The sequence below is a fragment of the Marmota flaviventris genome, chromosome 14 (assembly GCF_047511675.1).
Source record: "Marmota flaviventris isolate mMarFla1 chromosome 14, mMarFla1.hap1, whole genome shotgun sequence".
In the NCBI taxonomy this organism is placed as follows: Eukaryota; Metazoa; Chordata; class Mammalia; order Rodentia; family Sciuridae; genus Marmota; species Marmota flaviventris.
The window spans coordinates 7,687,686-7,713,493 of NC_092511.1; the positions used below are offsets into that span (position 1 = coordinate 7,687,686).

At 50.5% G+C, this 25,808-nt stretch overlaps 1 protein-coding gene across 9 annotated transcripts in view; it reads left to right on the forward strand.

Moving 5' to 3' along the window:
• Greb1 (growth regulating estrogen receptor binding 1) overlaps positions 1–20,156 on the forward strand; it is a 122,228-nt gene extending 102,072 nt beyond the window's left edge. For 6 of the 9 annotated variants that reach the window (XM_071601340.1, XM_027937881.2, XM_071601338.1 and 3 more), the window contains 14 exons: positions 435–634; positions 1,673–1,777; positions 3,022–3,647; positions 5,954–6,056; positions 6,508–6,666; positions 7,615–7,757; positions 10,018–10,179; positions 11,788–11,992; positions 12,320–12,494; positions 13,228–13,446; positions 14,258–14,393; positions 16,138–16,338; positions 17,029–17,167; positions 18,416–20,156. In XM_071601340.1, coding sequence (XP_071457441.1) covers positions 435–634; positions 1,673–1,777; positions 3,022–3,647; positions 5,954–6,056; positions 6,508–6,666; positions 7,615–7,757; positions 10,018–10,179; positions 11,788–11,992; positions 12,320–12,494; positions 13,228–13,446; positions 14,258–14,393; positions 16,138–16,338; positions 17,029–17,167; positions 18,416–18,579 — 2,737 coding nt within the window. In that variant the 3' untranslated portion in view covers positions 18,580–20,156. Of the gene's footprint in view, positions 1–434; positions 1,453–1,672; positions 1,778–3,021; positions 3,648–5,953; positions 6,057–6,507; positions 6,667–7,614; positions 7,758–10,017; positions 10,180–11,787; positions 11,993–12,319; positions 12,495–13,227; positions 13,447–14,257; positions 14,394–16,137; positions 16,339–17,028; positions 17,168–18,415 lie in introns of those variants that run through there. The other 3 variants (XM_027937882.2, XM_071601343.1, XM_071601344.1) reach the window with 3 other exon arrangements.
• Positions 20,157–25,808: the final 5,652 nt, after the last annotated feature.

Here is a 25,808-nt window from a genome sequence, read left to right on the forward strand (position 1 = left end):
GTGGATCAGGTAATTAAATGTCCACTTAATACATTTAATCTTCAGGACAACGCTCTTATGTGTGGTTCATGTTCATTCCCATCTTTCAGATGAAAATAAAAACCAGAGCCTTGGAGGAATTGCAAAGCCGGTTGAAGTTTTCATCACTGAAAAGTGGCAGGGCTGAGGTTCAAGCCCCCACTTTGTCTGACCTGAAAGTGCTCTTTTGATTACATAACTCGCAGGGCAAAGTGCTCAGCAGAGGCCCTAGAGACTTGCTCTGAACCCCTCTTTGTTGCTAAGACTCAAGTAGTACTTCCCCTGAGCCTTCCCAGGTGCATGAGTCCTGGGGTCGGGTGAGGAAGGCAGGCAGGGTCCCGATCTTGCTGCTCTTTGTCACCAGGAGCAGCACCTTATGTCAGAAGACACTCAGTAAACACCTCCCATTCTCCTAGGTCCCTGAGGTACTGTGACCTGCGTCTCATAAACTCCTCCTGCTTGGTGAGAACAGCCTTGGAGCAGGAGCTGGGCCTGGCTGCCTATTTTGTGAGCAATGAGATTCCCTTGGAAAAGGGAGCCAAGAACGAGGCCTTGGAGAGTGATGGAGAGAAGCTGAGCAGCACAGACAATGAGGACGAGGAGCTGGGGACAGAAGGTGAGGGCAGAAGGTGTACGCAGCTGTCTCCAGGATGCAGGGCCCTCATCAAGTTGGGATTTGGCTCTTCCCCCGTTGTGGTGGTATGGGAAGATGGAAGTCCCTAGAGGTGCTTCCACACTCTGGAGTTCTTCAAGAATAGGAAGAAAAACTGCCCTTCTTAGGGTTCAAGTTCATGCTTTATTCAGCTTGGTGGAGGAATGAGATCTACTTGTTATTCCCTCTGTATGAATCAGCTCAACTTTCTGCTGACCATTATCAAAATATATGAAAACAGGCCAGTTTCATTTGCAGACTTAAGATATGATGGCTTATTTTTCAAAGGACACATAAAATGGTTATGGAAGGCACTTGGCCATACTCAACAGTGTGGCAGGAAAACATAAGCCAATAATATTAAAGATACAAAAGATTTGTGCAGAGTAGCAGAAGGGAAAGATGGATGTAGAGTCCCCATTGTACTCTGCCTGCTGACTGTGTGACGGGGAACCGTAAAATGGGGACAGAGGCCTGCCTGTCAGCCTTCCCTGTTGCTGTAACCATCTTTCAAAACGTGATCCTGCCAGGCACAGTGGCACACACCTGTAATCCCAGTCGCTCGGGAGGCTGGGGCAGGAGGATCATAGTTCAAAGCCAGCCTCAACAAAAGTGAGGTGCTAAGCAACTCTGTGAGACCCTGTCTCTAAATAAATACAAAAATAGGGCTGGGGATGTGGCTTAGTGGTCAAGTGTCCCTGAGTTCAATCCCTGGTACCCAAAAATAAAAAAATAAAAATAAAACATGATCGTGACCTGGTCTTATGTGCTCCCACTTCCCTGTTGCCTGTGGCATGAGCATGCTCCCTGGTGGGTCCCGAGTGACTCTGAACTCCACCGTGAGTTGTGTGTGGCCAAGAGTGTGTGTGTGTGTGGGGGGGAGGGGCTGGAAAATGGCAGATAAATGGAGGAGTGAGAGAAGGAATGGGGAGACACGTGCTTGCATCCTGTGCGCTGGGAGGTGCTGGGCGAGGGAAGGAGGGTGATTCCGTGCATTCTCAGTGTGTTTTGAAGCAGGCTCCACCTCGGAGAAGAGGAGCCCTGTGAAGAGGGAGCGGTCTTCCTCTCATGACTCGGCGTCCTCCTCCCTGTCCTCCAAAGCGTCCAGTAAGTCTCCATGTGGGTTCTGGGGCATGACGGGCAGTCTTTGACTTCAGAGTATGGGAGGGAACATAAAGGGCCATTTGCTGACACCTTGCTCCAATCAGAGCTGGGCAGGGAAGGCCATCTGTGGAGGGTGAGCTCATTCAGGCGGGAATGGAGTGAACCTGGGATCTGAGACCTTGAAGTCTCCTGATCGCAAGGTCCAGCTGCTCCTGTGACTGCGGCCTGAGTCCTGGACTTACGGGGATGTGTCCTTGGGTGGCCTCTATGCTGCGGTTGACTTGGGAAGTCCCTGTCCAGAGAGGATGTGAGCTGAGGTGAGGGATTCTCGTCCAGAGAAGCAGACCCCGGACACTTCTCGGGAGAAGCAGCAGCCAGCAAGGAGAGCTCACAACCCAGACGGTGCGGGGAGGAGGGAACAGGATTAAGAGCCTCATGGGGACTCTGCCTGGGGGATCCCTTGGCCTCCAGGAGCAGCCAGGACCCATGGACCCACCAAAAGCATTTATCAAACTGGAGCTTCCAATATAATCTGAATCTGAATGTTGAAGGACAAATTCGATATGGACTCTGCCCTCAATAAATTCGTCTTTCCTCAAAACCAGGTTACACTGCAGTATTTTAACCCTTTACTTCCTAAGCAGATAGCCACACACATGACATGACATGGGTATGTGCACAAGGACGTAATCACTTTGTCCTAGATGGTAGGCGGCTTAGGGGGAGTTGTGTTCACCACAGTTTGAGAGCAGCTGACCCATGGAGCAGAGAGTGTTCCCAGCGTGGAGATCTCTCTGGGATGAGGGGCTCAGGGTGTGGGTGTGCAGTCTGGGTGCAGGCAGGAGTCCAGCAGCAGCAGCCCAGGGGCAGTGAGGCCTGGCTGAGGTCTGAGGGTTCTGAGAAACCAGTGGGTGGTCTGGGGCTGGGAAGAACTCAGAGCCCAGCAGGAGATTTGACTGGGGTGCATCTTTTGGTTTCTTTCCTTGCTTCATGCAGCCCACAGTAACTGAGCAGGGTGGGCTGCCGTCTCCTTCAATGGGGCCTGGACGCAGCCTCCTTGGCTTCAGCCCGGCACTCTGCCTAACGGAGGCTCTGATTCGCAGGTTGGTCATGAAAGCCAAATGCTGCAGCCACTGCCGTCCTTTTGCCCAAGGCAGCACAGGAGGCCAGTGGAGAAGCAGGAGGGCCAGTAGGTGTGGCACAAGTTCGTCCCTGGGATGGTGCTGACCAGGTTCGTCTCTCCCTAGGCTCAGCACTCTGCAGCGAGACCTCAGCTCAGGTCTCTGGGCCCCCGCAGAGAGATCAGGCCAGATCACCCCCGCCCTGTGGCCCAGCAGAGGAGGCCAGGGCCACGGGGGAGAAGCCGTGGCTCCGAACAAGTCAGGGTCCACCCATGGTCATCAGCAGGCATGGCCCCGGACACCCCCCACCACCAGACTGCGGCCTCAGGACAAGCCAGAGGGGGCTGCAGGTGTCAGTCACAGCTTCCTCCCACCTGCCCTCCTTGGGCTCAACCGCCATGTCCACGGCACCGGCCACTGGCACGCTCGTCCTGCAGGCCTCACAGTGCTCCGTGACCAAGGCCTGTCGGCAGCCGCCCACCGTCTTCCTGCCCAAGCTGGTGTACGACGTGCTCGTGTCCACCGACAGCAGCGGGCTGCCCAAGGCCGCCTCCCTCCTGCCCGCCCCCTCAGTCATGTGGACCAGCTCCTTCCGTCCCCTGCTCAGCAAGACCATGACGTCCACAGAGCAGTCCCTCTACTATCGGCAGTGGACGGTCCCCCGGCCCAGCCACATGGATTATGGCAACAGGGCCGAAGGCCGCGTGGACAGCTTCCACCCTCGCAGGCTGCTGCTCAGCGGGCCCCCTCAGGTGCGTGCTGAGCCCGCTGTCCTCTTGCCTGGCCCTGGAATCTGGTTGTCCTTGTGGTCAGAAGCCAAAGGTCGGGCTGACCATATTCTCTTGTTCCATTTTTGTCGTTCCCCTGGTGGACTCGTCCATGATGGCCTGGCGTGGGCAGGTGAGTGGAGCAGGACTCACCCATCACAGCTAGGCTACTTCCATGTCTGACTTCTGTCTCCTCCACTGTGTGTTGTGGGGCCAGAGGGGACGTCACTGTGGATGCTTCTCGCCATCTCAGACTAGGGTTACCTCCCACCCTATCACACCTGGCCCTCACGGCCACTGTGCAGTCTCCACGTCACCCAGCACTGGAAACTGCCTGGTTCTGCACAGGGAGACTTTGGTGAACAGTTAATGGAGGTAGTTTTAATAAGTATCTGGGACTTTGTTCCTTTTCTCAGCCCTCGTCCAGCTCACGACATCCCTGGCAGGAGGTTTAACCTGTCGGAGCTGCAGAATGCTCCCAGGGCAGGTGTGTCCAGCATGGTGGGTATCGGAGGAAGAGGGCTTAGACCAGGATGGGCTCATGGGAGTGGCTCCGGGGCTGGACTGCCTGGGGTCACATTCTCTTCAAATGTCTCCAGACATGAAGGCAAATTTTAACTTCCGCTGTGCCTCAACGTCCGCATTTGAGAATGACAGGTATAATGGTGTCTCACAGAGATGTGAGAAGCCAATGGAGAGCAGGTGTAAGACACCTGGCGTGTGGCCTGACTTGTAGACAGTGTGTCACGCACAGTGCGCCATCGACAGCACGAGCCGAGCTCACACAGGAGCCTCCTGACTTAGCACATCATGTCCAGGAACCATCCAAGAAATACAAACCCACCAAAGTGTGTGTCAGCATGCTCATTTTAGCATTGTTTACAAAGGTGAGAATGAAGCTAGGGACAAACCCACCGGCCGAGTCTTGGTGGAATGAATCTGGGGACAACTGTATCATAGAATTCAACTGCAAAAATTTGAGAGAGATCATTGAAATTTCTCCAACATATTTAAATTAAAATCAATTTGCCGAATGACATATATGGTGTAATATCAGGAAACAAATCTATGTATGAAAATGCTTTAAAAAATCTCTGAGAGGCTGGCAGCTACTAACTCATTACCTGGAGAGGGATTTGTAACATTCCACTTTATTATCAATCTGCATTTTTTGACTGTTTAAAATGACCATATATGACTTCTCTAGTGTAAAAAAAAATGTGAGAAAAGAAAATGTTTCCTAAAAGGGAGACTCTCCACTTACCCACAGCCACAGGCGCTGGGGGTCGTGTGTCTTTAGAACTCTTGCCATCGGGTAGGTGAGAAGTAGTAGGTGGTCATGCTTTCAGAAAGGTGGAATGCATTTTTTTACATCCATTGGTCATCGGTGCTTCTTTCCCATGATTTTTGCTTGTTACTCTTGCTTGTTGGTCCTTTGGGCAGCTGGACCTTTTCCTGTTGATTGTAGGGGCTCTGCAGATGTTATACATTTCCATCTTTTGTCTGTTACATGTATTGCAAATATTTTCTCTGGAGCCCCCCCTGATGATATGTTGAATTTTCATTGTTAAAGCTAGTTATTTCCATTCAATGGCACTTGCTGAGTTCTTGCTCTGAGCCAGGCTTTGGGTTCAGTACTAGGAGAGCACACCCTGGGGTGATTGTGTGGTGGGCATGCAGAGGGACCTTGGCCAACCTGCAGGCAGCTCTTTAATCAGCTGTAACCCAAATGTACTAAGATTACTAGTGAGTGCCCTAGTCGGGTGCAGGGCCAAGGGAGCAGGGGGCTCTAGCAAAAAAGAAAAGGATGAAAAGAAATGTCATGTTTCCTTTCACGAGTTTAGGAGAAATTAGATGTCTACTTCTTCTGTTCTGTGCAGTAGATTGTGATATCTTACTATGGCACACTGATGGGAACAGGAATTCACAATTGTGCAAGATTCTTTTAAGACATTGTGTTTTACATGACCAGTTCCTATTTTTTGGAAGCGCTTTCTTCAGCTTGTAAAAGACTTCCCTTAAAAATGCGTCTGGTTACCAGGTGAGGTGGCACACACCTGTAATCCCAGAGGCTTGGGAGGTTGAAGTAGGAGGATTGCAAGTTCAAGGCCAGCCTCAGTAATTTAGCGAGATCCTGTCTCAAAGTAAAAAAAAATAAAAAGGGCTGGGTTACTCACCACATTGCCCCTCAAATGCCTGGCGTCCGTGGGGCTCTCCTTTCAGTGAGAGGGGTGGTGCCCGGTGTGGACAGGGCTTCCTGTCTGTGGGCTCTGACGTCAGCGTCTTTGCAGATCGGGAAGACGGGCGCCTACCTGCAGTTTCTCAGCATTTTGTCCAGGATGCTCATTCGGCTGACAGAAGTGGATGTTTATGATGAAGAAGAGATCAACACCAGTGAGTTGTCTGTCACGAACGTCAGTGTCCCTGGTGACTGTGTCTCACTTTCAGGATGGAGCTCTCAGGTCATGACTTGGCTCATCCTGACGGGCTCTTGGGCACTTTTTATCTTTCTCTGTACTCATTTTTCTCTGTATCAGAACAGTGCCTTGGAGAACTTTGTAGGGATAAAATTGTAGGGGGTGGAGTCAGTGTGAGAGACGGAGAGCAGGCCTGTCTCCTAGGAAGGAGTGCACGGCTGTTCCTCTGGATGCCGGTAGATCTGAATGCATGTTTGGGTCTCATTAGATCCACCCCGAAATGGCTCTTTTGGAAGCCCTTGAGATAGAAGAGGTTCCCCAGTGACCCAAATGTTAATAACACTTCTGCTCCAAGCATCGTTCTTATGCACAAAGTGAGTCATTTTCCCTCCAATTTTGTGCACATGGTGTTTTGACCCATCCTGCAGGCCTCCGAGAAGAATCGGATTGGCATTACCTCCAGCTCAGTGACCCCTGGCCAGACCTGGAGCTGTTCCAGAAGATGCCATTTGACTACATCATTCATGATCCCAAGTATGAGGATGCCAGTCTGATTTGTGCCCACCATCAGAGCATCAAGAGTGAAGGTCAGACTTTGGATCTCTTGCTTCAGCTTCTTCTAAAGTGGGTGGGTGTCATCTCTTCTGTGTCTCCATAATGCAGCTGGGCCAAGCATCTTGTTAGAGGTGAAGAGTAGTGGTGAGTGACCCACAAAACCCCATTCAGAACCCCAAAAGGCCACCCACCTGTAGGATGAGGGCACCACCACAGAGCTCATCACCACGGAGCTCACAGAGGGAGACTCACTGCTTGGAGGGTGCCAAATGGCAGTGGACTGTCTTGCTGATTTGTCATGGCCGGGGTGCTCAGCAGGCACTGGTTGGTGGAGAATGAAAGCCGTGGGCGTCTACTTATGAATTTGGCATTGTTGTAGCCAAACGGGTGCACGTGTTTCCCCTCCTGCCCCAGCCTCTCACTTCCCCCCTCCTTCTTGGGCATCAGTGACTTCCACGGTGGGTCAAGGCAGTGTCAGTCAACGTGGTCGTCCTGGGCCAGTGGGACTGGGAGCGTAGACCAGGAGAACCTGGCACTGCCACCCCAGAGAACTGCACACCTGGCTCTGCTGCAGCCAGCGATCTTCCCTTCGTTGAGCTCAGAATAGATAAGGGTCCTCTCTATAGAGCAGCTTCTAATGAAGGTTTAGTGCTCAGACCTTAATCCTGTCACCTCATTTGGGAAAAAAAAAAAAGTGATTCATTGGCACCGTTGGCATTCCAGCATTTGCATAGTGGGTTGGTGATTGATTTAAAACGTCCTGTGGACCAGCTAAGTCATGGTCTGAGCTTCTATTAGATTCTCCACTGAGGTGTTGTGTTGTCCCTTGCTTGGCTGCGTCCCCTCAGGGCTCACGGACCTCGCAGAGCCCTGTCACCGATGCTCATTGTGAAGGTCCTCTTAGTGCGAGGTTCAGCGCACAGGGATGAACCATTCGCTCCACCTGCTGCTGCTCCTTAACACTGGGGAATTTCCTGCAGACAGGGGGATCTCCAGGAAGCCTGAGGACCTTTACGTGCGGCGTCAGACGGCGCGGATGAGGCTGTCCAAGTACGCGGCCTACAACACGTACCACCACTGTGAGCAGTGCCACCAGTACATGGGCTTCCACCCCCGCTACCAGGTAGGCCAGGGGCGCCGGCCCTCGGCTCAGTCGGCCGACAGTAGCTCTCGGGGTATCTCCTCGGCTTACTCTTGTGTTCCCTATTTTCTCACATTTTCACCCCAAGGTGGGAGAGGAAGGTTCTAGAAGCCCCTGCTTCCTGCTCTGTGCATGTTCTCGATTCCTTCCTCGGCTGGGAAATGATGGCTGACCACAGCCCTCTCCCGAGGCTGCGTGTGCAGTGTCATGCTCTCTCTGGGTGTCATCATCGTCTTCAGGTCCTAGAGATTCCAAAAGTTAGTTGGTGCCATTGTCACTCAGTGCTTACTGTGGCCCAGGCCCTGGTACAGACATGGACAGACTGTCCCCATCTATGGGGCTCACAGCCTGAGGGAGAGACGCCTGTGCAGGATTTCACACAGCCTGGTGCAGGCAGGGAGAGCCAGGTGGGCGAGGTGCAGAGGGCACGCAGCTGGCGAGGCGGGGTGTGGTTCTCAGGATGGAAGGCCTGCCCCATGCCAGGCAGCACGCTGGGGCAGTCCTCACCTGTCAGTCCTTCCCGGCCTTCTTACAGGACAGAAGACATCTGTCCTGGATGCTCAAACGGGCAAGGCTCCTGGCCCAGGCTCCTGGCCCAGGCTCCGGCTGGTTACCTGGCTGGTCACTGGGGGTTTCTGTTCCAGCCACACTGACCATCCATTCAAGTGCACTGGCTAGGAAACTGTCTTTTCCAGTTTCCTACTAAATTCTCACCGAAAGCTCACTGACCTTGTTTTGTAAATGAAGGTTCAGGTTGAGCTTCCTGATCTGAAGATCCAAACTCTGAAATGCTCTGAAATCTGAACGTTTTTGAGCATCGACATAGTGCTCAAAGAACTATGGATTTCAGAGCATTTGGATTTCAGATTAGGGCTGCTCAACTGGTAAAGTCAATACCAATATTCACAAATCCCAAAACTCCTAAACCTGAAACACCTCTGGTCCCAAGTGTTTCAGGTAATGTAGATGCAACCTCTATTTCCCGTGGGGAGCAGAGAGAGGATTTTGGAGCATGAGTAGAATTTGATGAGGAGAAGGAATAGTGTGTACAAAAAAGGGGTGCCAGGGGCTCCTGGGGACTAAGAAGTGAGCTTGGTTGAGTGTTGTTGGAGATAGAGTACTGGGGGGGGGTCTTAGGACAGGAGCCAGGAGCCTGGGGCAGAGACCAGGCCACAGAAGGCCTTGTGCACTGGGAGAGGAACGTGGGTGTCTTCAGCAATGACTCTACGTAGGGCCCCCGTGGGCGAGGCTGTGTCTAGGCTGGTCTCTTACTAGCCACATGAGGTCTGCAGGGGGCTGGGAGGCTAGGCATACGTAGGCAGATAGTAGTATTTACCTACTATATTGAAGTGTCTCTTTTCATTTCAGGCCCAAGTGAGGGAAAGAGCGTAGGAAGGAAAGGGCCAGAGCTGGTGGGAACCAGTGGGTAATGGGACAGGTTCCAAAGGCTAGTGGCATAGTCGATGTCCTTGGCGGCTCTCTGTGGCTCTAATAGAGCCTGGCAGGAGTGCGGAGCGGTGTGTCCTGGATCACTGCCTTCTTCTCCAGCCCCTGGGTGTCAGCTGGGAGAGGTGAGGCCATAGGACAGTCTCCTAGGGCTGCCACAGCCAAGGGCAAAGCCAGGCTGGGGGGTTGTGCCAGAGAGCAGCCCGTGCATGGATATGGGGTGTGGGGCATGGCTTGGGGGGGAGCTGGAGGAAGTGGGGAGGGTGAGGCTAGACTCCGGAACAGGATGAGCCCTGAATGTCAGTGTCTGTGTCACTATGTCCATGGCAACATACCTGCCTCCTAAGATTGTCAGTTACAATGAGAAGGGGACAGAATGGCACTGATGAACGCTGGCTGAAGTGGACAAGCCCATGTGGTGAATGTGGTCTCACACGTGCCTGTAGTGGAACGATTTTAGAATTAAAAACGAGATCCATAGTGTGAATGCTTTCACTGGCAATCCAGATGGGGCTCTTGGTCAAGTCCAGAGTTCAGGGACTTGGTGCCAAAGGTGACAGGCCTGGGCGCAGCACGATCAGGGCAGGACGAGGCTGCTGTGTGGCCTTGGGTGTGCCTGTCCAGAAGCCAGCCCTGGGTGTCCATCCTTTGTGCTGGAGCCACCCTGTGGGTTTCTTGTACCGTGGGGCAGAGGTGGCCGGGACCTGTGTGTCGTCTGGCCAGGCTGGGCCTGGGTTCTTGTGGGAAGTGAGCCCGACTCTGATGACAGGCTCTGTCCTTTCCCCTCGCACCTCAGCTCTATGAGTCCACCCTGCACGCCTTTGCCTTCTCTTACTCCATGCTAGGAGAGGAGATCCAGCTCCACTTCATCATCCCCAAGTCCAAGGAGCACCACTTTGTCTTCAGCCAACCTGGAGGCCAGCTGGAGAGCATGCGCCTTCCCCTCGTCACAGACAAGGTACCGGCTCTGAGTTCCATGGGCAGATCAAAGTGGCTTCAGGCGATCACTAAGCTGGGGACCTAGACGAGCTCTCTGGTGTGAGGGCACGTAGTGCAGAAGTAACATGGCGCCTGAATCTGGAGGAGGCTGGTGCAGTGCATGGGCTTTGGAGCCTCCAGGCTGGAGTTTGAGGCCGCTTGACCACTGACTGGTTGTGTGATTCACCACTTGACCCCTAGTGTCTCTGAGCCTTAGTTTCCTCACCTGCAAAGCTGGGTGGTGATTCTTGAGAAAGCTTGTTGTGAGAATTATCTGAAATAACAAATTTAAGGCAAGACGCACCTGGAGATGACAGGTGCCTGTGAGGTGTTGTTCCCTCCTCTCTTTTCTTCAGTGCTGTTTTGGGATGTTTGAACAGGCTCGGGTAGAGAAAACAGGAGAACGGATTCCCTAGGCCCATCACCCAGTTTCCATATTAACTACCTCGGAGCTGGCCATGTTTTATCTGTCTTCTCTCTGCTTCTCCCTCTCTGTGCCAGTTGGAAGTAAATCCCTGAAATCATAGCATTTCATCCTAAGTACTCAGGGCACGTCTCCAACAAATACGTCTTTATCTTATGAAAAGATTATTCTTAATGATCCCTTGTCCCTGTGACTACAGTTCCCCTTAACAGACATGCTCCTTGTAGGGCCCTTGGCTTGGCAGGTCTAGCCCGATGGCCTCAAAATTGACTGGCTGCTCTTTGCCCGCCCGTCAACACGTACCTGTGGAGGAGGCTGCTTCTCCTTCTTCAATGCCAGACAGCTGCCGAGTCTGCTACCAAGCAAAGCAAACATTGTAAAGTGTCAAAACTTTGGGATAAGGTGTCTTACAGCCCAAGGGAGAATTCATCCACGACTCAGTCTCTTCTCCAGCCTCTGGGTCAGAATGGGCGGTGAGCACCAGCTGTATGCAGCTTTGTAGCAGATGCCCTGAGGAATTCAGAGGTGGCAGAAGCCCTAGCTCAGCCCAAGGACCAAATTAAGGACAAAAGTTGAAGAGAGCACAGTTATTTACAGAAAACACATCCCTACAGGAGTGTATGCACACCTGGGCATCGTGGGCAGGTGACTGGGGGATGTCCTGCACTCACTGTGGAGGTTGAGGATACACTGGAGTGATATCTGCTCAGAGTACAGCATTAGATTGTGACATAGAGGGGAATGTATTTAGCTCATTGATGTGGGCCAGTTAGTTTCAGTCACACACAAGCCATTCTCAGATGAGGATGTGTTCAGCATCTGATTCCAGTGGTTTGGGTGAGGTTCAGCTGGACGGTCACTCTGGGCTTGGTTGTGCTCACTGTGTGTGTGTTGGCTGTTGGATGGACTGGTGGCTGGTGGGAGGCCCGCTGGTCTGGGGTGGGCTCAGTTGGGATGCCTGTCTCCGCTCCAAGTTTTCTCTCATCCCCCAGGAGGCTGGCCCAGGCCTGTCCAGGGGAAGGTCCTAAAATCAAGCTGCACTTGCATTCGAAGAGTGTGGAAATCAACTCCATCTTCCCAGGGGAACTATTGAGAAGTCACATTTCAAAGGAGGGTGTCACCACATTTGCAAACACTCTATCTCATTATACCTATTCTTTGCAGAGTCATGAATATATAAAAAGCCCGACGTTCACTCCAACCACTGGCCGACACGAACACGGACTCTTTAATCTGTATCACGCGATGGATGGCGCCAGCCACTTGCACGTGCTGGTGGTCAAGGAGTATGAAATGGCCATTTATAAGAAGTACTGGCCCAACCACATCATGCTTGTGCTCCCGAGCATCTTCAACAGTGCTGGAGTGGGTGGGTGTTTTTAGCAGACGCCGCTTGGTAAAATTTTCCATGAATGGAGACGAGAATATTCTAGAGATGAAAGAGTTTGCATCCAGTCTTTTGCTTTTGCACTTCTTAAAGCTATTTTGATTTGTTTGACTTTCCTATGAATATTCTCTTTAAAAAAAAAAGTTTGATTGTTGACTTAGTAATTTTCCTAGTTGTCAGAAAAGAAGGGCAGTGGTCGGTGGAGGAGGGATGTGTGTGCATGTGTGGGGCTGGCGTGTCTCAGGCGGGGTTTGCACAGGGCGTCTGTGAGTACACGACAGACCTGAGCCAGGCCATTTGCCACTCCAGGTGCTGCCCATTTCCTAATCAAGGAGCTGTCCTACCATAACCTGGAGTTGGAGCGGAACCGGCAGGAGGAGCTTGGGATCAAGCCGCAGGACATCTGGCCCTTCATCGTGATCTCAGATGACTCCTGCGTGATGTGGAACGTGGTGGACGTGGATTGTGGCGGGGAGCGGAGCAGGTGAGTGGCCTGTGGGCCCTCCTCCCTCCACCCGTAGACACCAGGCAGGAGCATGCTCTCTTGTGACAGGGGATCCCCCTTGTCTGAGAGGACCACAAAGCCCCCTCACATCGCAAGGCCAGAGCCCGCATTCCAAGCCCAGCTTGCTTTTAAGTTTTAACAACTGTCAAAGGTTTAATACAGGAAACCATACACCAAAGATCCAGTAATTCATGTGGACACAAAGAGGAAAGTATATTAGGTACATAGAAAATTTCACAAGCTGACCATATCCATCTAGCCAACTCCCATATCAAGGAACCACCCTTCAGCCCCCAGAGGCCCCTGCACTGCGGCCCTCCAGCCCTGCCCATCCCCCTAGCCTGACCTCTAACTCCTGGCTTTATCTGGACTTGCTGGGCAACTTTAGGCAAATGGCTAACTCTTTCTGAGTTCTGGTTTCCTGGTCTTTGAGGTGTATTAGTACCTGGACTAGAGTTGTGAGTGTGACTGAATTACGGTCTGTCAACTTATTCTGCACATGGAATACGCGTGCATTTTGCACAAAGAAGTGATCGTAAATGGCAGTGGTTGGCAGGTGTCTGGCATCCCTGGGGGTCGTGCTGGGTTCCGTCCTCACTGGCCAGTCCAGCAGCTCCCGCTCAGTTGGCCAGCGTCCCCTGGCTGGCCTGTGGGGGAGGCCTTGTTGCTGCCGGCCTGTCAGCCGGGGTCACCGTCTCCCTCCCTTGAGCAGGGAGTTTTCCTGGTCAGAGAGGAACGTCTCCTTGAAGCACATCATGCAGCACATCGAGGCCTCCCCCAACATCACCCGCTACGCCCTGCTGGGCATGCGCAAGTGGGCCAGCAAGACGAGGGGCGGCGAGGTGCGGGAGCCTTTCTCCCGCTGCCATGTGCACGATTTCATCATCCTGAACGTGGACCTGACCCAGAACGTGCAGTACAACCAGAACCGGTGAGCTCCCACGGTGGGGACCAAAGCCCTGGAGTCCTGAGCAAAGGGCAGCCTCAGGCAGGCCTGGCCGGCGCTCCCTCCCCTCTGCCCTGCAGGGCCAGCTGAAGTGGAGGCGCCTGTCTGTGGTGTTTAGTGCTGAGTGATTTTGTGTATTTTCATAAGGTCACCTCATCAATTCACAGAATGCTTTAGTGAGTTACGCCATGCCGTTTCCCCCTTGTTTGGGTTCTCTCTCTGAATGCATAGCTTTTTAGGATCATTAATGTTAAAGGAAACTATAATCTCCCAGGTCTCTCTACATCTAGTCACAGGAGTGTCACCTCTTGAGAATAACTCACCAGCAGGTGTGTGTCAAGGGTCTCGGTATGCCAGGTGGTGGGCACATGCCCAAGATGGCCTGCTTAGGAGTGTCCATTTAGGAGCCAGCCTGACCCACCTGTTAGAACCTGCTACCTAGCAGCTTTGTCGTAGGCAGGTGACCTCTCTCTGAGCCTATTCCCTTGGCTACAGGAAGCGGCTACCATTGTTACCCTGGCAGGTTTGTGGTTGTTTTCTTTTCAGCAGTTAGGTGGAATCACATCTGAAGCTTTTCACGTGCCTCCTGATACTCAGCCCGAGGGCACCCACGGGTTGAAGCCTCAGCTGGCGCAGAGAGGCGCCTGCCTGGCCTTGTATCCCCCTAGATTAAGGTCGAGGCAGGAACGAAAGCCACTGCACCTCTGTAGCCCCCAGGACAGGTCCTGCTCCAGATCTCCAGGTGTTGTGGGGGGGGGCACGTGAGCTGTGCCCAATCGGATCTGCTCCTCCTCAGGTTCACGTGTGACGATGTGGACTTCAACCTGCGGGTGCACAGCGCCGGCCTCCTGCTCTGCCGGTTCAACCGCTTCAGCGTGATGAAGAAGCAGATCGCGGTGGGTGGACACAGGTCCTTCCACATCACCTCCAAGGTGAGCGTGGCCACGGTGTCCAGCAGGCTGTGTAGGTCTGCCACCCGGGCTGCCACGGTGTGAAGGCTGAGGGCGGGACTGTTGGGGCCTGCCTCGGTCACCACCAGGCAGTGTTAGCAAAGATGACAAGATGGCACCCGGAAGTTGCTCTTCTCTCCAGCTCCAACCAGCATCCTATGGAGCCACTGTCCAATGCAAGACAACTGCCAAGCCTTTGGCATGTGCCCCTGCCTGCCCCCTTGCCCCTGCAGAGTTAGCTATGGCACCACACTCCTCTCCAGGCTCTTGGGATGGTACAGAAGCATTTGTGTGGCACAAGATGCCAGCTTGATGGCCATGCTGTTTGTCCACAGTCAGCCTCTGGGGGACAGGCGTATGACAGTTGCTCTGAGCCCTCCCTAGCCAAGCCCTGGTAATTTAGGTGGCTAGAGAGTTCCATCTTCAGGAACCCAGGCAGGCTGGCCTAGCTCTGCCTGCGGGTTCTTCTGACTCCTGTTTGTCGCCCCCTGTCTGTCTCCAATCTCTCACTGATGATGTCTGCCAGTTCTGATGCCAGTTGCCTTTCCCAGCCTCTGTCCCTCCTGGTCTGCACTAACCCCCTGCATGGTGACCTACCCTGAGCTGGGCCAGGCCTGCATCCAGACGCCAGCTCTGCCCAGCGACTGCACAGGCAGAGGCTGTGGCTCCCTCCATCCTGAGTTCTCCTGCAAAGTAGCAGGAACTTCAAGGTAGCCTACCTACAGAAGAGCTTGGGAGTCATGGAGTTGAACCCCAACTGCTACCGTGATTGAGGTTTCTAGACTGGAAATTGTGTTAGATTTGAGGTTTGATTTATGGAAAATTGAGTTTTTGACCTCAGTGAGTCTGCCTGATGTGCCTTTAAGATGAATTTTTCTTTGGTTTCTCGGTGTCACTTTTAAACTCTTAGATCTTTTATCTTTATTTCTATATTGAGCGTAATTCTATTTTTCTACTAGATTTAATTGCATATTGATTACATATAGGAAAGCCACTAATGTTTTATCATCTTTCATGTGAGTGAAACCACGTAGTTATTTTCACCCATTTAATTAAGTGTGTACCGAGCCTCAGTCCCCTCTTAGAGTGCGCGGCTCTCAGCTGAGGCAGACCTTAGACAAACCTCCAGTGAAGCGCTTTTGTGAGAAGCATCACAAAGGTGAAACGTGTGTTGCAGGGGGACCTCATGCAGCAGGGGTGGGGGGCATGTAGGGTGCCCCTGAGAGACCTGGAGGACGAGAGCACCTGCATTGAGGCAGAAGAGAAAGAAGAGGAGCCAGCAAGTGGGGGCTGCAGTGTGGAGAACGTGCTGGTGACCGAGTGAGGGCTGGCGGGCTGGGATGACCAGGCAGCGAGGAGGGAGAGCTGGGGTGCAGAGAGGGCGAGCCTGCTACTTCCAGACGCTTGCATCTGTGAGCCATGGAAGAGTTCCCAAGGCCCAGGGGTTCTCCTGTTTTCTTTAGACCAGACAGCCAGTATTCTGCACGGAATGATCAATGGCTACAGACAGTTCTTACTGACCTCGTTGGTCTGGGTTCACAGGCCTTCTTTGTTACAACCTGATTTTTCTTAACAGAACTTCACTCTTGAAGTCTGTTCTCTCTCTTGCATCACTACCCTAAGGGACAACCTTCCTTGGCCCAGGGCTTCCTGTGGCTGGATACAGATGGTGGGGGGCGTCTCTCCTGGGGGCAGGGGGTGCCTGAGATCCATGGTCCCCACGCAGGTGTCTGATAGCTCCGCGGCGGTCGTGCCGGCCCAGTACATCTGTGCCCCCGACAGCAAGCACACGTTCCTGGCGGCCCCCGCCCAGCTCCTCCTGGAGAAGTTCCTCCAGCACCACAGCCAGCGCTTCTTCCCACTCTCCCTGAAGAACCACAGCCACCCCGTGCTGTCCGTGGACTGCTACCTTAACCTGGGGTCTCAGGTAACTCGGGGAGAGGAACCCCTAGAGCAGGTGGATTAGCATCCAGGACTCTAGGCCGCCTCGGTTTCCATGGGGATTTGCTCCAGGAACCCGTGGGTACCAAGATCTGCAGACACTCAGGTCCTTTCTGTTACATTGCATGTAACCTATGCATGTCCTCTTGTACCCTTCTAGGTGACTTGTCATACCTAATGCATTGTAAGTGCTGTGTGCTTAGTTGTTACACTGCATAGTTTAGGGCATAATAACCAGGAAGGAAGTCTGTATGTGTTCTGTACAGACACAAAGTTGTCCTCCAAGTATTTTCCTTCAGTTGTCTGTTGACTCTGTAGACACTGATGCAACTTAGGGCTAATTGTACTCTTTGCTTGGTCGTAGGTATTTACCCCACTTGAGAGCTGACATAATTGTGGGGGTTAGTTTGCCCACATAGAAGTTAGAAATCAAACCTAATTCTGATGTCAAGACACTTCTGATTCTTAAAGGAATTCACGAATAGACAAATCTGGATAAATCTCCTAGAACTGAGTTTTAGGATATAGATTTGAAAATACCCTGAATCTGTTCCTTGCCTCCCTCCCCATGGCCAGCTGGTCCAAGCAGGTGGAATTGGTTAGAGCTCAGTCCCTGGCGCAGCGAGGTGGAGTGCTCGTGGAAAGCGATGTTTCTCTTGGACTGCTTCTCTTGCAGATCTCTGTCTGCTACGTGAGCTCCAGGCCCCACTCTCTGAACATCAGCTGCTCCGACCTCATGTTCAGTGGGCTGCTGCTGTACCTCTGTGACTCTTTTGTGGCCGCTAGCTTTTTGAAAAAGTTTCATTTTCTGAAAGGTAATACTCCTATCTTGGGATTAACTTGAATGGCTGTTGTCACTGAAGACAGGACCTCTTGTCCTAGTCCTTATTTTCCAATGGGTAAACTGAGGCTGAGGGGGGGGGGAACAGTGACTGCCTCAACCATCCGGGAGAGCATTAGAGCTGGGATTGGACCGGGGGCTCTCTTTTCCTTCTGTTCAGCAGAGACAAGACCCCTCCCCTTTCCTCTGGGTGACTGGCCCATATTCTTTCCCTTCTGTATTCTTTTTGTACACATGTGCTTTACATCAGCACCAGGTCCCCAGTGGCTTCCACCTGTGGGGGGAGTCCTGCAGGCTCCTCTTTCTCTTTCTCCTTTTCCTGCTAGAGCGGTGGAGACTGACAAACACCTGCTCTCTGTGCCTTTATAACATGATTTCCAGTCCTGTTCAGATCCCCAGTTGACCTTGCCGTACCCTTGGCTATCCTTCCTCTCTGGCAGGCATTTACTGAGCAGCAGCAGGGTACAAGACCTTAGGACTAGTGCCCGGTTCCCACCACACTCCCTGCCCTCAGGAGGTGCTTCCTCTAAAGGGAGGATGGGTATATAGGCTGGAAAGAGAGAGCAAGAATACCAACAAAACCCGATCCCAATCAGGTGGCTGTCCTCTGGGAGCTGAGGGGAGGGAGAAGCTCCATGGCTGGGGGTGTTAGGAAAGCTGAAGCTGCCCCGGGCCTGGATGAGTGGGCACTGAGGGATCAGCGGTGAGGTGGGCGCATGTGCACCCAGGGATGCCACCGAGGGTGCTTGACTTGGCTCAGACCCTTCTCTCCTTCCTGTCTCTCTCGCTCCCTTCGCGTCCTGTGTTCTGCTCTTCACCTTTTCTTCTGCCTTTCTGTCTTCCCACCAAACCTGCCAACTCCTACTTGCACCATCTTGCTGTGATTATACATTGTTTGGAAAGGAAGAGGAGGCTCACATGGGCGTTGGGCACTTCCCGCCCAGCAGCCTCCTATTTGGTCATTGCAGATGGACTGGAGGCAGGTGGGACCCAGACAGGTAGGACCTAGGCAGGTGGGACCCAGGCAGGTGGGATCCAGGCAGGTGGGACCCAGGCAGGTGGGATCCAGGCAGGTGGGATCCAGGCAGGTGGGACCCAGGCAGGTGGGATGCAGGCAGGTGGGACGCAGGCAGGTGGGACCCAGGCAGGTGGGACCCAGGCAGGAGCTCCCCTTTGCAGAAACTCACCAGCTCTCCTCTCATACCCTGCCATTGCCCCGCAGGCGCCACGTTGTGCGTGATCTGTCAGGACCGGAACTCGCTCCGCCAGACAGTTGTCCGCCTGGAGCTGGAAGACGAGTGGCAGTTCCGGCTGCGGGATGAGTTCCAGACCGCCAATGCCAAAGAAGACAGGCCGCTCTTTTTTCTGACTGGACGGCACATCTGAGAGCTGCCCAGAGCTTTGGAGAGTGGGTGGGCAGAGCCCTCCTGCTGTTGGGGCCACAGATCCTGGGACCATGAGGTATCAGAGCTGAACAAGCCCCAGAGACTCTCTGCTTTACAGCCCTCCCCTGGCACATGTTGTGCCCTGTGGCTGCATGCTGGGCGGTGACTGGGGGCCATGAGGATGAGTCTCTGATGGGCAGGACAGAAAACCCAAGACCCTGTGGCTGGGCCAGACCTCACAGCCTTGGGTCTGTGAAGTCCATTTTATGAAGAAGGAGGTTTTGCTCTCTCTCCTGCCACTCACGTGCTTCCGTGGACAGCCCTGACTTCTTTCTCTCTGAAGAGCCTGGGACCACCTTTCCAGGTGCAAGTATTTCAGGCAGTGGGTGTGACTGCAGTAGGTAGATTTCCCCGTAACTTCCTCCAAAGCAATATTCTATAGGATCATTTATCCATAAAGACTGGAGACAAGAAAAAATAAGAAGTGGATCATTTTAATGAGAATTATTGAATTGCCTGCCAGTTTACTCTTTCAGGAGCTAGCCCAGAGGCAACAAATTTAATAAGATAAAATGAATTATTTTACTTCAGAGCCAATGTTATTCTATTAAAATAGGATTGGGTAAATACCCTATCTTTTAGAAAGGGCAAAATTAAAAAGAAGCTATCTTTAAAACTAAATGGCTTTAAGGAGGAAATTAGAGTTATAGAAGTTGACCTAAAATTTTCCTTACAAAGGAAAGGACAGCATTACTTACTTGGAAAAATAATGAAAACATCCAAAGAAATGCATGAAATAGTTAAGAACTAGACTTAGGACTAGGACTCAGAGAAGCCCAGTTTGCAGCTCCTAGGTAGCATGTTTTCTCCCATTCATGCTTGGCTCCTCCGGGGAGAGTCTCCCCTGACCAGAGAGGAGGTGGCAAAAAAGCAAGCATGTGCCCCAGGTTGACACTTCCACAGCTGTGCCTGCTAAAACCAGCATCCTAGAGCGCCACCTACAGGCCAGGTGCTGTTCCATGGTTATCCGAATTCTCTCCCTTTGGGAAAGCCAGAAAGTTGGGATGCGACTCGCCAAGGTCAAACAGCTGGCCAAAACTAGAAGCACAATTCCAACTATTGGTCTAAGGACTCCACGGTCCAGAACTCTTCCCCATACCACACTGCTTTTGAAGTAGCCTACAGCTGAAGGAAACGTTTAAAGATATTAAAAAATTAATCATCAGAATGCATTCTTCCGTGTCCACTATAAACATTTATAAGCACTCTAACGGATAACAACTGGAGCAGAAACTGTTTTTAAAAATGATGCCAAAGAGTTCATGTCAATCTCTTTTTCCCCTACGGAAGAAAGTCCACCAGTCTAAAATATTCAGATCAATGTTTATAAAATGATCACTTTGTATATGTAATTATTCCTATTTTGGAATAAAAACTGACCTTTAGTTAAACCTGCCTTTTGTAAATAGTAGCTCCTGTGTCATTCTCTCCATTTTATTAGTTAATTTAAACTTGGAGCAAAACAAAAACCCAAACTAATACTTTTGTCTGTTCCAGTCTTATAAATAAAACTTACAATGCACTTATTGTTTGTTTGGTGAGTATTAACTGCATCATTTTGAGAGGAAGCAGTGTGACCAGTGATATCTGGGGTTTCCCGCTTGAAATCTCATGGCATGACAGAATTCAGCTTTGCAAAGGAAATAAGAATAGAGCCATAGAAGTGGGAGGAGTTCCTAAAGGAGAAAAGGCCGGTGAGCAGGATGTGCAGAAAGACAAATATGGAGGGATACCAGCTCAAAATATGCAGAGAAGCCTTTCACAAAGGAAAGAGGTTTGGGACATTCTGGGCTTCAAAATGGCTAGAAGTGGGTGGGGCCCAAGGTCCTGGGATAAGGAACAGGGGAAGCTGCTGGGAGCAGTGTGTGTGTGGGGGAGGAATCCTCTCTGCTTCTCCTACCAGGCTCCAAACCCCTCCCACAGGGCTGAGAAGCTGCCTGCTGGCCCAGGTTGAAGCAGGTTTGGAACCTCAGCCGGTGGGGGGGGGGGAGCCTGACCTTCAGAGAAGCCACTGGCACTCCTTTCTGCAGGCGTGGCCCCCAGAATCTCTTGAGGCAGTTTGTGGTCAACAGTGAGCAAACAACAACTCCCTTGTACAGAAACAAGCACAAGGACTCAGAAAAAGTATAGGAAACACTTCATAGGGAGAGGAAGAGGTAGCCTTTATGGAGAGTCCATAAAGTAAACAGAATCCTTTGAAGCAAGTATAGTTAAAATCCAAAGTGAGGATGTAATGTATGCAGAAACATGACGACCAATTATAGGTCTTGGGAATTAAAACTACACACTGCCGTAGGCAGGTGAAATAGCCAAGCAGAACAGAGCTGGGCAGTGGGGCTGAGGAAGTCCTTGAGATAGCAGCAAAAAGGAATGCCCACGGTCACTGCTGACCCTGGCCCCTCCCCTCGCTCCCTGTGGGTCAGCCCCCTGGACCACCTGGACCGCTGCCTGGTAAGTGCCACCTGAGGCTTTGGTATTTCTTCTGCAGGACTCTGCCCTCCTTCCCACTCCAAGGACATCTCCTCAATGAGGCCATTCTAGACTGAGTACCTATTAAGAGAATGCGTTTTTACTTATTTAGGTTTTGGGGTGTTTTTGTTCTCCCCTTATGAAAGTTGGAATTTTGTAAGATATTCACTGCTATAAACTCAGAACCTTGAAGATTCTGGCACACAGTAGGTGCTCAATGGATGCCCACTGAGTGACTGAATGAATACCTTACACCCCAACATGAAGCTGGAGGGGGAATGACCAGCAATGGAGGAACTGAGAAAATCTGAACTGAGCTAAAATTCTTGACTTACTGGGGCAGCAGTGATTGACATGGGAGTGGAAAATGAATAAATATGTGTGTCCAAAACATGTAAGACGGCCACTGGAAGAAACAGGATCTCACATCTAGAACATTAAAGGGAAAACAACAACCACAAAATCAGGCCCAGGTCGGGAAGAGGGCAAACAGCAGGGATGCTGGGTGGGAAAAAAATGACAGTCCAGTAGCCAATCCAGATGTACTGTGGTCAGAATAAGCAAGTGGATCGAATTCACCCAGCGACAGACTGAGTTAACGACGCTATGGGAACAGAATTTAATATTTTAAAAAATTAAGCGGGCAAAGAGCTTTTTTTAAAGTTCCAGTTAAAAAGGTACCTAAGGAGATGACGATGACCACAAAACTCTGTGGCCATGCTGGCACTGCTCTGGGACATACAGAGCAGAAACAGTGGGACAGCGAGAAGGATGAGCTACTTCCACAGTCCCGGGTAGGGTCTAGTCCACAGGTCTCAGAAACAGAGAAATAAGGCTGGTAGAAATGAGGTTTTCCCCGCCCAGTGGCACGTTTAATCTAAAGGAACTAATCTTCCAAGGAGAGATGATTGTGCTCTACAAGTGATCTCAGAAATGTTCTGGAATGGAGAAACAACACAGTGCGTGTTCTACATGCCAATAACGGTAAACTTTGTGTTATAAATAAATGAACACATTTTATTTGCATAGCAGATAAAATTGGCAAATTCCAAACTCCATGATTTCATCCTCTTTACTGTGGGAAGTCCAAGAAGACCAACTATACGGAAGTCCATTAGAAAAACAAGTTTTCATTAAGGTAAAATACGTATTTTATCTTAATGAAAACTATTCCAGAGCATTGGAAATGTGGAAATCTATATCTCTCTAAGGCCAGAAATAACACTAACCCCAAATCAGATAAGAATAATGAATGCATCCATCAAAAACCCCCACATTGCTGAAAATAATCTGGGCTTTTTTTTTAAGGAATAGTTTTTATCTACTACCTATATAATTTATCTTACAGTATTTGTTTCTACAGACTTTGTGTAAAGTTTTAAAATTTATTGTTCTTGGAAATTATTCCACAAAAACTTTCATTGTTTCTGGCATAAATTTAATTAATCCTAATTTTAAAATTTTCCTTACAATCTCTATTTCTCCTTTTTTAAAGTTTTATATCTCTGTTCTCAGTTTTCTTCTCGTTGGTTGGCTTTGCCAAAGGATTATTTTACGGAACTTTTCAAAGAATAAACTTGGTTTAAGTCCAAGGCTGCTATTCATGTTTTGTTCAATTACATGGCTTTCTACTCCCATGTGAGTCACTGGCATGAATCCTTCCAAGTCCTCTGAGGTGTGTTAGTACATGAGAATTCTTTGATGTTTCTTGGTTTTAGATTCAATGGGCTTAAGGAACCCATGTGATCATGGCAACGCTGGACTTCCACTCCTAAATTTTAGAAAACAAGGCAACTACTGCCTTAAATATTTTCATAGGCAAAATTTTGTTTCTAGAATGTGTTATTTTATGTTGCCAAAACCCATAGAGGACTCCAAGTCTTATTGGAATCAAGGAGATGGAAGGGGAAATCTTTTTGGTTTTGGCAGTGCCAGGAAGCCCTTTGGTGCCTGAGGTCTGGAATCCATGATGTATGCACTTAAATACAAACCAACAGCTCTGCCATCAAGGGTAAAAATGGTGCTCTGTTTCCCATCCAGGGAAACTTCTCTGCCTGATGCCTATCTCAGATGATGACATTTGGAGACAAGGAAGCCTTCCTGTGAAGGTAAGAAAGTTGCTTGGCAAGATGGCGGCCCAGTCAGCCCCACCAAGCCATGGTATTCACAGGCCTGCTCTCTGTGGCTCATCCACTCTCCTCAGGCACGTACACCCCAGGGCAAGCAGCATGCTACCCCATCCTTGCTTGGGGCCTATGGAACCCGCCCCTGGGGAAGCACCCCCACCCCATGGTGTTTCTGCGGAGGCATGTCCTTCTCGACTCTGGCGAAGGCCAGCACCTCTCCCCTGTTCCCAGCACACTCTCTCCTCATCCTCTCTCACTTCTGGCCTCTGGCAGCTTTTCTTTCCCTGCCTAGCAAGTGCTTCTCTCATTTCCCCTGTTTTTTTTTGAAAATTTCAGAGCTGGTTCTAACCTGCTCCTTAGGTTGATCTCTTTCCTTGACATCCCCAGGCCAGGTCAAGAATGCATACTGAAACCGATGTGATTCTGCAATCTGTATACGGGGTAAAAATGGGAGTTCATGATCCACTTGAATCAAATGTATGAAATATGATATGTCAAGAGCTTTGTGATGTTTTGAACAACCAATAATAAAAAAGAAAAAAATTAAAAAAAAAAAAAAGAATGCATACTGCAGGTTCCGAGTGTCCAGACCTTTGTTTTTCTAATGGACTTCCAGATAGTTGGTCTTCTTGGACTTCCCACAGTGAAGAGGATGAAATCATGGAGTTTGGAATTTGCCAATTTTATCTGCTATGCAAATAAAATGTGTTCATCTTAACAAAACATATTTATCACTTACCGCTTACATAATACGTTCTACTCCCTCTTCTAAATGCTTGGAAACATTAACTCATTTCCCTACACAAGATAAACTGCCCAGGAGCCATTCTGTCAGATCAGCATCTCAGCCAGGCCTGGATTTGATGTACCCATGTTCTTTCTGGCTGTCTCGTCTTGGCTGGTTTGCCCTTAAGAGTCTCAGAGAGGCCTCCTTGGAACATAATTCCTATATTTCCACCTACACAGAACCTGATATTCAGCTAAGTGTTTGAGTATTTCCTTTGATACCTCTTCCCCTCTCAGACATGTCCCAATTTTCTGTTAACCATTTGGCACAGCAGTCTCAAATTTTATTGTTGTTGTTGTTATTTTGTTTGCTTTTGTGGTACCGGGAATTGAACCCAGGGCCTCACACATGTGAGACCAGCACTCTACTGCTAAACCACACCCCCAGCCCCACAGCTGCCCCGATTTTAAGGAGACAGTTGTCTCAGTTGTTCCCCAATCGTTCTGACTACAGCACATATTTGTAAACAGTTGCGTGACCAGAGTTTCCTGGATCCTGGTTCCCTGGCAGAAACGTGCCAGCTGCTCTCTTTGCAGTTGGATTTGGCTTCCCTCACCATTTCTGATCTCATACAACCAAGACCTCGCCCTCCTGGTTTTCCATGACTTCCTTAAGGATCCCCAGTTCCTGTGGTGTGTCTATACTGGCCTGCAACATTCCATAGTCATTGGTATCAATCTGGTTTGCCTCAAAGTTCACAACCTTTCTGTTAAGGAAGTCTCCCCCGGTCCCTAGGCTGCCTTCCTTTTTTGGTTCTTATTCTTCTCTGTTTCTACTGGTGACACGGAAGCACGTTGGCTGAGCCACTCGAGTTCCCGAGCAAGCTGGATTTTGTAGAACCGAGTGTTCCAGGCACAACAGTGAAAAATCCTAGTAGTTCTCAATATAGTGGCATGGAGTTACTGATCAGACGAAGAGATACAGAGTTTGAGCTGCATTAAAAAACATATGCATAATTTACATATGCATTTTTGTATATTCATAGAAGCAGATGGGGATAATGTACCCCAATCTGTAGCCAATGGCTATGTTGGGGAAAGCCAGAGAGTGGCCATGTGCTGAAGTGGTGGGGAGGGGCGGCAGTTTCTTCTCTGCCCTTCGGGATGGTTTTAGTCTTTTTCAATGAAAGAGGACTTGTGTGTGATTTGTATATTTTATTTCAAGAAGGAAGTTCCCCAGTACCCAACTCTCTCTCTCTCTCTCTCTCTCTCTCTCTCTCTCTCTCTCTGCCACACACACACACACACACACACACACACACATTTGTTAATGTCCCTTCTTTGTTTCAAAGATTGAGCTGGTGACTCCGGCATCCCCCAGCACAGCAGGATGACCCTAGTTCACATTAATTTATATAAATGTTACATATTTTGTGGATAAGAACAGAGGCGTTCAGTTGCCAAACACAAAGAAATGAGAGAAGGTGCTAATCATCCTGATTTGACCAGTGTTTGCTGTACACGTGGTGAAATATCACTCTGAACCCCGTTAGTATGTGCAGTTAATATGTTATTGTAAAAGTTTTTCGAGGAATCCCCACTCTTCTTGCGTGGTTTCTGTTTCTGGAAGTCCTGCGACCCCATTAGCTTTGGGTCTTTCATATCTTGCATGGCTGCCGTCAGGCCTTGTGGACTACTGCTTCCTGCTCTCTTTCAGAAGAGCGTCTCTGGGTCAGGAAACCACAGATTCCACACTGATGCTGTCAGTGCCTCCTCCAGCCTGCAGGGCCTCCGGGCATCATGACTTCCTGGGTCCTTCCTGCTGTCTGTGCACCAGGCCTGGGAGCCA